Genomic DNA, 12,081 nt, shown 5'->3' on the forward strand with positions numbered 1-12,081 from the left:
AGATATGTCGGAAAATATTCTAAAAATGAATCATTCAGTCCCTTTAGCTACAGTGAGTCGATGCTATGCTCGTCATGCCACCCCTCTATACAACACATCCCATCTAGCAGAATTATAGCCTACTCTTCTCCTACTAAGTTTGTATTCCAATTAAGTTGTCTATCTTGTCCAAAAAAAGGTCTGGAGCTCAGGTATTACACCCCTGGCTATGACTAGGCCTATGCCGGCGAGCTCCGGCGCTTTTATGAGATTCACATGGCGACGAGGCGTTCCCGTTTTGCCAAATTTAAACAAATCTTCCCTTAATTGGTAATCGCATATGCAGTAACTCAAGACCTCGAGCTACTTAGCCTTCATATTAGTCGCTGATCCATTGCCGTAAATCGCCCGCGATAATCAACTGCGGGGGGGGGAGAGAGGAGTGTGAAAAAGGCAAAAGCTTTTCTCGACCGGCGAGAGACAAGAAGCACCGAAAAAGCCAGAGTGAGAAACGAAGATCCAGGAATCTCTTCCTCATTCCCGTTTATCATCACTCGCCAATCATTTTCCCCGAGAAATGATTTATCGTGGAGACGGCCATAAACAACACAACTCCCTTACAAACACACAATGGCAGCCCGCTGCCGCTGACACACATATCACTATAAATCAAGCGAAGTAGCTGGCTGAAAAGAAGAGAGAGGGAGAGAGAGACATGCAGACATGAGGAAGACCGAGATGGGATGGGGGACGGATGAGAATAGTAATACGACTGCTTTTAAAATATATACATCGCTATCAATGCATTGCAATACAGTGCAGTACTGTGACATGTAAAGGCGACTATTGTTCATGTAACCAAGGCTGAAGTCAAACGATGGGATGATGGGTGCAAACACATGCATGATGTCAAAGTACGGCAAGATTAGTATTTTTGACATATTTACCACAATATTACAAACAGCATATAATTCATTGACTCGGGTAAGCCAACGGCGCAGCAATGCACTTGCGTGGAAGTGGCGTCCCCGTTTCCGCTATACTCACAATGTCCACACGACGAGAGGCTCCCGTCCAAATTTGTTTTATTGCAGCCTCTGTGTGTCTCTCCCCTCTCTTTTTTTCCCTCCGCTATAGGGCTTGTTTTTAAAAGGACAGTTGAATTTCACGTCAGACACAAGGAGACCATGTCTGCGATATTCCTGACGAATACATATCTATTCTGCAACCTCTGCATTAATTATTTAATGAATCACGTGACCAGGAGGGGATGGGGTACCTCTCCTTGCACGCTCCGGGGACCACTCTGACCCAACACTCCAGAGCCCACGTTCTAACTTAAATCTTTTACAGAAATATAGAATAAAGACTAGCCTATAGGCCTGCACCGTTTAATCTACAGCTCTTTGTGAAAGGGAGAAATACGTCTTATGCTATGTATGTGCTATGTAGGCTACTGAAAGAAGTTATGGTAAGTGGCCATATGAGAGGGATGACATGATACGAATAGAGGAGGATAGTGAAACACTTGGGTGCGTTCGTTTGGTCTTTATTCCTTACCACCTCTGTTTATGTATTTCGAGATAAGGGTGTTTTTATTTCGATTGAAAACAAGCAATCCTTATTTATATATAGATTTATGCACAGAAGGCGTACACTAAAAGCCAATGTTGTAATAGCTAAACTTGTTTGCTTGGTCTATTGTTGATATTATTGATGTCACGTTATTCGTTGAAGTCCTTGTTGGTTTGCACAAATCGTTTGTTTACACAATAATTAAATACATCTTTGGCCATTCTGGAAGAAATGACATGATGCATACACTCTTTCACCCACAGTCAATTTCATAATAACACTATCGTTACTGATGGTGATTCAATACGGCACAATTGCTAAAAGATCAAAGAAAACAACTACCTTTTTGTGGTATCCTTGTTTTCGAATGACTTCGATCGGAGTTGTGAAGTGATGGCACACATAGCTGCGCCAACGAGATCTCTAAATAGCAGGCATCTAATTATTAACAAGTTTGGTGGAAGCCCGTGGCACGAGGGTGATTAATTTTTACAGGGACCGTTATGGAGCGAATAAAAGACAGGTAGCACGCGGCAGAAAGGAGAGAGTTGAATGGGGAGAGACCCTGCCGCAAGCACTTAGCAACAATGGTACCAATCCTTTGGTGTGCTCTGCCATTGCACTCACTCAGAACAATAGACCTGGGGCTGTGTCCAACAAACCCATGCAGCTATGTCTAAAGGAGACTCCTGAAGGTCAAACAATAGCAGGACTTGGTGCTGTGCCTACGAGTAGCAGAGAACAACAGAACACTGAAGATGCTTCCCTTTCCCCCAGAAATATCGTAAACAAGAAATTAAACAGCTTGAAGGGAAAACGGCACAAACGGGTTTGATATCAAACGTAATTACCCCGAACTATTTAGGAAAGAAATCAACGCTGTGTAGATGAGCTATTTTGCAGCTATAACTTTGCCCAGCAGGTTCTTTGAAATATTTGCGGTCGGGGGAAAATGTGAACAATGCACGCACGATAGGTCCTACATGCGGATGGCAGAGTAGAACAATACAATTGTGCATATCAGATAAAAATCGTTATTGTATCATTATTGTAGCTTTGCTCTCTTCGATAAAAGAATAGGGGAGACACAAAGGTACGACTGGGAAACATAGAAATCCAAAAGTGACATCACATTTCAACGAGTTCCAAAAGATTTCACACATAATTTAAATCAAATATTTGCAGGGGTGATAGCACTATTAATGATGGCTATAAATTATACTAATCACAGTAGGCCCATATAATCGCAACAAAGATGACCACAATAAGAACAACAAACGAATACTACTCACAAAAGAATGACACCATATTGTGTAGCCTAATTATAATAATAATATTGATATCAACAACAACACCAATAGCTTAATGAGAATAATAGTGATGATTATATAGGCCTAATAATAGCCTATTTTCTTGGGGGGGGGGGGGGGGGGGAGAGAAATACATTGCAAGAAAAGGTCTAAGAAAAATCCGTGATCGATGGGAACACCCAAAAGCCTTATCCTTGTAAATGATTAACCTAATCACTCTAGAATTGAATAAAACTGCACTTAAAAACTGAAGTGTCCATAAAAAAAGCAATTTAAATACTGTGTAAATAAAGAATAGCCTATATGTGGGTTACTTTTGCTTACAGAAGACATCATAATAATAATCATCATCATAATAGTAATAAATAGACAATCAAAACAAATCTACAAAAATATCAAACAGCAGTCCATGAAAATCAAAGCTGAAGTTTGCCTATGTAAACACAACGTTTTGCTAAAGGCTAGGTTTATATGTGGTAGCAGAGATTGATTTACGAAGCCCAACATCCCGGCCTTTATTGGGGATCGTAAATCTGTCAGAGCCGGCAGGACACACACAACCTTTTTCAAATATATTCTGCGACGGACATGGACTCCATAGGACAGCATCCAGCCAGCATGTAACATAACCCGACATTATACTATAGTTATTTTAGGTATGTTTCAATCAATACTGTATGCTTCTGAAAACAATTCTAAATCTATGGAAGCCAGTCTGAAATATGATAAAACATGAAGGTAGGCCTACATGATGAACGGTATCAAGGTATTGGCGTTGCGATCATAATTATAAAGATGAATTATGGATGCTGTTAGTGTATGTACTGTAGCCTTTGTATTGTATTTATGTACTATGTAGCCTTTTGTATGTATTTTCTGTGTCTGTCTGTCTGTCTGTCTGTCTGTCTGTCTGTCTGTCTGTCTGTCTGTCTGTCTGTCTGTCTGTCTGTCTGTCTGTAGGCCTATCATTATTAGTGCTATTATCATTAGTAGTATAATTAAAGTAGTAGCTAGTAGTATTAGTAGGCTATAATAATAGCAGTATTCATAAAGTAGTAGTAGCTAGTAGTAGCAGTAGCAGCTAGTGGTAGTAGTGGTAGTAGTAGTAGGCTCTAATAATAATAATAGTAGTAGGAGGCTAAATAATAAAGAGAAGTAAAGAGATTAGCTAGAAGAACGCTATAGATAGGAGCAGTGCTATTATTCATTGCATTATCCATTATTACCATGCATTACTACCCTTGAAACCAAAACCTATTCGCTAAAATAGTAACATGGAACTTTACTTCTATTTGCACATTCCGCATTTGGTGATTTATCTGATGAAACAACATCATATTGAGCCACACATTCAGTAATAGCCCATAGGTCCACAATGAAAAGGGAAACGACTCCAAAGAGAACCACCACTATTCTAGGTAGCTTACGTTATACTGTACTATGTATTAGTGGACAGTGGGTTGCTGGCAGCAGTAACAATGGTGCTTTGCTTTACTTAATGTCTCCTTTAAAAAAAAAACGCTTCCAGCTTTTGCACACAAAGTGCGCGTGCGTTAGCTATATATCTATGTGACTACATGGCGCTGACCTCCGCTCCATGGCTGTCCACAATAATAATTCAGCAATGCGCGGAGGCTATTTGTTTCGCAATTAGCGGTGTGATCTGAAACAGGCACCACACCACCGCAGCTCTCCGGGCCAAGCGGCAGAGGCTTCCAACAAATCTTGGAGGGGTTTTAGGGCCAAGGAGGGAGGAAGCGGGGCTGGAGAGGGACTGAGGGAGCATGATACAATGCAAGGCGTTGGCAAAGTCGTATCTGGGGGAGGGGGGGGGGGGGGGGGTATAAAGCCCCATGACTTCCTGTGTAAAGCTGAAGCTGCTGAAATGTACAGTCTCACTCATAGCGAGGCCTATCAAGGAGATGTGAGACACAACTCAAACGTCTCCTATAGCAACCAGAGGCTCAGCCTATATATTTGTGAATCTGAGGGGAACGAGAAAGCAAAAAAGAATCCATGCAGCTAGATAGCTCTGGTGAAGGGCACCGCTGTCTGTTTTCTTAAGATAGCACCGTGCCCCGAGGTTACAGTGACCAGGCCGCGGTGTTATGACTAACTCGCCCGGGGTCTTTGTTGGAAATGTAACATGGAGCGGTGTCCAGTCTGCGAGGGGTCAAGGGGTACCAAGGGTCAGTCTGTGACTGTCCCCTGGTTGAACTCGCGCTCGGCCAGGCCATTCTGTTGTCAATTCCACCCATCGATTTTTTTTTCTCTCTCTCTCTGCCTCTCCCTTCGATACCAATCCTTATATTTTTACCATTTGTTTCTGTTACTTTAACACGCATCATGCCACCCAGGCCCGCAGAGGGAGCAGAAACCATAGCAGAACCTTTGGACTTTTTATATATATATCCACAGAGATTGATTTGAAGGAGTCAACCAGCAGTGAATGCACTTCTGAGGCATTCGTGCTCATCTAAGCAAACTACTAAATGCAATTGCGTTGCAGAGATGTGCTACAAGTCGTTTATTTCGAAGTAAATTCTATTTAAAGCACTCGGTATCCCCCCATGAATCGTTCTTTGGGTTTGACCAATTGATCATCTAATTACTCATAGCCAAGCCTCTGTTGCATTTACGCACCTGTATACGAACGATAGGACTTAGCCTTCATATTCAAATTCAAATCTAACTGCAGGTAACACTAAAAAAGTAGATTCAATTAGAAAAATATAAATAGCACAGCATTCTAATCATGTAAATAGCCTAACCCTGGAAGAATGCAGTGTCAAGCTTTGAAGACAAGGATGCTATCCTTTCCAAAAGGACATCATTATGCATGGGTGTGCAGGCCTATTACAAAGCGTATACAGCCATATCCATATATATATATATAACGTACTAAAAACATAGGCCTATTGAAATAAGCAACAAATAGAGAGAGCGAGAGAGGAAGAGGGTGAGCGAGAGAGGAAGAGGGTGAGCGAGAGAGGAAGAGGGTGAGCGAGAGAGACATCTGACCCAAGAGAAGTAAACAGTTGCACAAATTCTCAGGAAAACGCAACTTCATTTCTACCCTCCACGCCGATCATGGATACACAGCAGCAGGGTTCCAGAAGTCCCCACACTATATCAAAGCGACCATAAAACCTACCTAGCCTTCCCCCCTGTCCTCAACAAATGCGCGCATGTTACCCGGCTGTGAAAGCAAGGGCTATAAAGCAATAAAACTCCAACAAAAGCATACCAACGAAACAAAAGTCATTACCTTCGTCGCTGCCATCCTCGGTAATGCGAAGATTCTCAATGCGTTGGGATTCTATGGGGATTTTCTTCAAGAAAAAAAGTTTTCTTGTGGCAAGACTTGGTCAAAAAGAAGGTGGTAGGTTGAGAAGGGGGGGGGGGGTGGTATCTTCAAGTGTCTTCCAAGACTCCTCTCCCCTCCTAGCAGAAGGTCCGTGCAGTTGTGCTGCTGAATGACAATAGAGGAGAAGAAGTGTTTAAAGAGAAGAAGTGATTAATGATTTTTCTGTATAATTCTCACATTTTTCTTGGCTCTGTCCGCAAATAATGGTGGTGAACTTTTGGGGCCCCTTAGAAATCTGTTCGCTCCTATTCACCCTCCGAAAGCAGAAGTAAAAAAAAAATAGAATAAAGGATAAGAATAGAATTCTAAGGTGCATATTGTATGTGATGTCACACACAAATTCATTTATTTTACTATGCAAGTGCTTGGGGGCTTTTTTTTTGTGAAGACACATATGCGTCGGGGACCAATGTATCTATTCAAATCAACGACGTTTGAACTGTTGTGAATATAACAACATGTGGACATAATATCACTTGCCATCTGAAAAGTATAGAGACATTGCCTAAGGCCCCACATGAAAATCAATGGTGTGCCTCTATGTGTGTGAGCTATAGTGCCTACCATCGGTTTCACGCGAAAACACATTTAGAACTTAAAAAAAGAGCGCATTCAAAAATACTGCGAACGAATTCAATAGTAGGCCTATCAACATTGTATGTATTGCAATGGTACCATGTGGGTATCTTTGACTGGACTTGCTTCAGTATCTTGAGGCATAGCATAGGCCTGTAGGACGCTGGTGGTTTTCAAAAGGCATTTCATAAATATATGGTGAGAAATAAAATCACATAAAGTGATTGGAGGAGGCTATATGGCACAAGGGCTTACATCAACCAGCAAGTAATAGAAAATCGTCTCTGTTCCACAGAATGCGAGCAGACCAATTTGAGGCCACACTTTTGTTTAAAGTTCAACACCCAAACGGAATGTTATTTTCTCCTACTCTATATTTTCGATACCTGCTCTAAGAGAAGAAAATGAAAATTAATACAAGAGCCGCGCCTTACAAAAGAAGCCATTTGTCTTCTTGATTATCTATTTGGTTGTCAGGGTTTGAGCTATGGCACCGACCCGCTCCTTTGTAATATAAAAAAATACACAGCGAGCCAGCAAACACCGAGAAACTGTTGTGCAAAAATTAGACTCATTAAAGCATTAAAAGCCCACGAGCCGAGAACCTATTTAACATTTTTTTTTTTTAAACGAGGATCCATATTTTCAGGCTGTTTTCAGCACCAGCGAGCAGCGGGTGTGTGAGCACCGTTAAATTAACGAGAGAAGAGAGTGAAACGAAGGGGTTTGTGATTTAAAACGAGATTACAAGGCATAATGTACCAGGATCACTCATGACCATAAGATATAAATCACCACGGAGATGTTCAGTGATTTTTTTTAAAGACAGGCTACATAGAAAGGCAAACGAAAACCCACCATGGGAGGACGAAATTAAATTGAATCATTTTTTTTACACATCCCTTGCTATTAAAGGAGCTGGTCTGAAGATAGCGACATATCTCAGTATCTTTTGGACCCATAGCATTGGTGAAACAGGGAAAGGAGGAGGGAGGGAAAGGAGGACACAAAGAGAATAGATGGATGCTTTTTCAGCCATTTATTAAATTTCTATAGCTATTTACAAATAATAGGTAGACACTGAGGAGAATAAGCAGAAAAAGAGCAACATTCAAATATGAAGGAAGAAAAAACTAAAATTTCGACATTATCAGCGACAGGACTGATCTTTGGAATGTAAATAAAAGGAACACATACAAATAAAATACCCAAAATGGCACATGGTGAGAAGAAAGCGAGAGAGAGAGAGACAGAGAGAGGGCGAAAGAAAGAGGGAGTGTGTGCGCATGTTTGTGCCAAGAAAGGATACCAGATAGAGAAAGATAAAATATCAAATAAATGTGTATTCAGTCATGCAATATACGCACCTTTTTTTCTCTTTACAACCCTGGCCAACAAAATTGCTTAAATTACATTTCACTTACAAGAAATGAATATGTTCGTATTGCAGATACTTGCCACAAAATTCAAATGAGCTTAACCTGTCACTTCATAACACAAGGCAAGAAAATAATGAACATAAGTACAACTGAGGTAATTATAATAGCTAGGTAGTACATTGTAGTGCTGTGTTTATAATGCTTAGGTAGGTTTGTACCAGATTTTGGTTCATATATGTAAGTATTCTATAAGTCCAGCTCCATCATTCCACTGCGACGACTATCCTTTGTTAATACCGTGATTTGCCATCTTTTGTTCATATGCACCCTGTCTTTGCTAGAAACAAAGAAGGAAAAACGAGTCCCTGTAAAAATGAACAAGCAACGGACCTCACAATCGTTGTCAGTCTTAATATATAAACATAGAATATAACTGAGATTCAGCTATATTTTCTCTTACAAAAAAACTTCATGTTCGGAGAACATATTCGGTGTATTTTTTTAGTATTGAGGAGAGAAAAAGGAGTAAGAAAACGGCTCTTGGCGAAACAAGGGGGCTATGTATTAAACACAACGTTGGACGTCGAGGTAATGGGCAGGCCCACGGTTCATCCTTTGTACTGCAGAGTAAACATGACAAATGGGGCCGAGTTTGGCATGATTAAAGATGAAACACGGATCCATCTTCACCAAATCTGAAAAGTATCTGCCGCCTTCTGTTCTAATGGAGGGGGAGAGAGAAAGAGAGAGAGAGGAGGAGAGGGGCACGGGATAAAAAAAGGGAACTGGATCAGGTTGTGAACACATCATTGGAAGTGTTTGTGTTTGAATCTTCTCCCCTTCTACATTTTTTGAGATACACATGTTCTCTTCTTCGTTTTTTACTCCCCCTTCTCTTTCCCCCAACATGTTCTATCCCTGTAATTGAATTGAAGAGGGGAGGTAAAAACATGGTGGAAACCATGTATCCCACTCCAGAAACGGAGGTTTCAAAGTGCATGGTGGGTGGGTGGTGGATGGTTAGGGGAGGGTGGAGGCTATAGGCTCGGTGGAGGCCCGCTGGTTCGGTTCTGAGAACTCCCCAACGCGAGCCCGCTGCTTTGCGAGTTTGTGTTGTTGGAGTTACTGTTGGAGCGGATCTTTGTGTTGGGCAGCTTGTGGTCTTTCTTCCATTTCATCCGCCGGTTCTGGAACCAGATTTTGATCTGGCGCTCGGACAGAACCAGGGTGTGGGCGATCTCCACTCTGCGTCTCCGGGTCAGATAGCGATTGTAGTGGAACTCCTTCTCCAGCTCCAGGACTTGCTGTCGCGTGTAGGCTGTCCGCGAGCGCTTGGGCTCACCCACCCCTGTGTAATTTGGATTCACTGTGGGACAGAAAGCTATATATTACAGGCCATCCCCAAAACACACACGTATTGCATTTGTAGGCCGAAATATATATTATTAATACACAGCTCAAAACATTTTGAATATTATATTAAATCGGCCTCAGAGCGTCACAAGGTAGGCCTATATAGACATAACCTTGCTGGATTATGTTATGCAAAGTTCTACAAGTAAACCCACGTCCATGGATGCCCATTGTACTTTCTTTACGTTCACTGTGAATGAGGGACGCATGAGGGTGTTATTATAGTCTGAATGGGTGCTTCAACTAATTCAAAACTAGACAAAACACAGTGGATAGTACCACAAAAAGCCTAATAAAATACAAACGTAATAACCTATCTAAAAGTAAGGCCCCAACTCCTTCATTTTGAATTTCTGGCGTATGGCGCTGGTATTATGCACAGGGCAAAGTCTTTAAACAGTGACTTTACAATAGTCTCATTTGTCGTTGTCTGAATGCATGCTCTAGTTCTCAAAGCACACACTCTAATCATTGCAGAATAGTTGTGTGGGTCCATAATAGAGTTCAACTATTTGACTTACCATCAGTGTTTTATTGTAGTCTCCATAAATATGAATATTTTAGCTTCCATAAAAGTTTTCCATGAACAATAGAGAGGTGACAGAGGAAAGTACACGTTTGTACATCCAACCACTTAAAATCCAATTACCAAAGCATAAAACTTAACTTATGGGATAGTCGAGTCGTCATAAAAACCAATCTTAGGAAGAAATGAGAAGGGCTAGGTTGCATAGACTTCAAAGGTACTTGGCGAAGAAGTGCAATAAAAATTTATGGAGGATGTAATTATATTGCCCTGCAAACAGCCGATCGTAAATCTAGACCAAGGGTTACTTCACGAGGGGAGAGAGATTTAGCACCGAACACTAAGCTTCCCACCTTAGGTAAACTGATTCAGGCTCACAAAGACGCAGAGTAGGGAGAAGTTAGCAGCACTTACCGATGTTTACGTGGACTTTTTTCATCCAGGGGTAAACCACGGGATCCTTGCGAGAGCTGGCCGTGGAAGGGCTTTGGTTGAGGGGATTCTGGCCACAGGCGGGTGGAGGGCTTGGAGTTACGGAGTCGCAATGGTGGCTAGGCTCCGGGAGAGGGGTTGAGAGTCCGGCTGGGGGGAGGACGTGACCCCGTGGAGATATCACCACCGTGGGCTGCCCCGGACCCTGGCACGTTGTGTAAGGCGGGTCGGCGCAGCCCGACCGCTGGTTGTAGATCGACTCATTCTGAAAAGCAGGCTCTCGCCTCTGGGCGCTGTAGTAGTCCGGAGAGTGACTGGGTAGGTAGTCATTCTGTGAATATTCCTCGCAGGGTGGAAACTTGGGGTCCACATAGTTGGAGTTGATCAAATAGGAACTCATGGCCATTAATTTCTTTGAATTGCACACAAAATATACTAAAATTTATATCTATCGCTTTACTCGTTTTCCTGTTTCGTAGAACCCTCCTACTTTCTGTCAAGTGAACAAAGTTAAGAATCCATGTGACAGCGGGAGCCAATGGCGTGGATCCTGACGATTCCCGGATAAGGAAATAGGATTAGGCATACCCGCACATCATCTGGGCATAGTTTGTGGCATTCGAATGTTGCATACTTTTTTTGCACGCTGGCACGCTCGCGAAAAGCACGAATCAAAACAATAACAACCTGAAGCAGACACGCCAGAATTACATACCACCGGAGTTTTCAAACGTCTACAGAGCAGATCAACTAACCAACCCCCTCACCTGTCCAATTCGTGATACAGTACATAAACAAGAAACGTGTTGCGTCCCAAGCTTGATAGTTAAGCCATATTCACTCACTATTTTTTTTCTTCTTCTTTTGGCTGGAGCTTTTGAAAACAAGGGCTGGGAAAAGTGATGCCGTGTGCTCGTTCTTGCCAAGCTTTTAAATGCACTCCCTAATAACGGTGAGAGAATGCCCTGGCGTGCGCTGCGTGCAGCAGAAGGCTGTCAGAGATGAATCTAGGCTTGTTTAGGATCGATAGAAAATTCATCAACTAATTCAGGTTACAAAGCCTCCTAAATCACAGCTAGACCTTTGTATTAAAGCGAGTTCACCGTCAGTCCCCCCTAAACACCACGTTTATCCTGCACAACAATTTACACACCTACCTTGCATAGTAATTGAGACCACGCGCCCTTGCATTGCCAACCGAATAATAGTTGTGGTCCTTATCAGGACTCCATTCTCTAACCCATGCAATGTTATCGTTGGAATAAGCCTCCATGCATGGTGAGTGAACATGCGATAAAACTCCTTTGTTGTCCAAATTGACTGTTTGTCAATCGAAATGGTGGCACCGTGAAAACGCTTTTCAGTGGAAGACAAGCAAATCACAGCACTTGACAGATTAACATGGCAAATAAAACTCATTATAACTTTCGGTTAACCTTTTCTACTGAAATTATCAACAGTGAAAAGCAATAACAAAGTATCTCACCCCATTAGCCTACACTGGGATAATATATCATAATGGTA

At 42.0% G+C, this 12,081-nt stretch overlaps 2 protein-coding genes across 6 annotated transcripts in view; both read right to left on the minus strand.

The window, feature by feature from the left end:
• Window positions 1–12,081, minus strand: part of hoxb3a (homeobox B3a) — a 41,996-nt gene that overhangs the window by 18,803 nt on the left and 11,112 nt on the right. For 2 of the 5 annotated variants that reach the window (XM_014192395.3, XM_014192394.3), the window contains exon 2: window positions 6,133–6,336. The gene's annotated coding sequence lies outside the window, so the exon portion shown is untranslated. Of the gene's footprint in view, window positions 1–926; window positions 1,209–6,132; window positions 7,701–12,081 lie in introns of those variants that run through there. The other 3 variants (XM_014192407.3, XM_014192398.3, XM_014192399.3) reach the window with 3 other exon arrangements.
• On the minus strand, window positions 8,874–11,159 carry hoxb4aa (homeobox protein HoxB4aa). Its single transcript, NM_001141908.1, is given in 2 exon segments — window positions 8,874–9,552; window positions 10,540–11,159. Coding segments are annotated over 2 exon segments (753 nt in total). The 5' UTR covers window positions 10,964–11,159; the 3' UTR covers window positions 8,874–9,223.

Source organism: Salmo salar, chromosome 03 (genome assembly GCF_965601325.2).
Source record: "Salmo salar chromosome 03, fSalSal1, whole genome shotgun sequence".
NCBI lineage: Eukaryota > Metazoa > Chordata > Actinopteri > Salmoniformes > Salmonidae > Salmo > Salmo salar.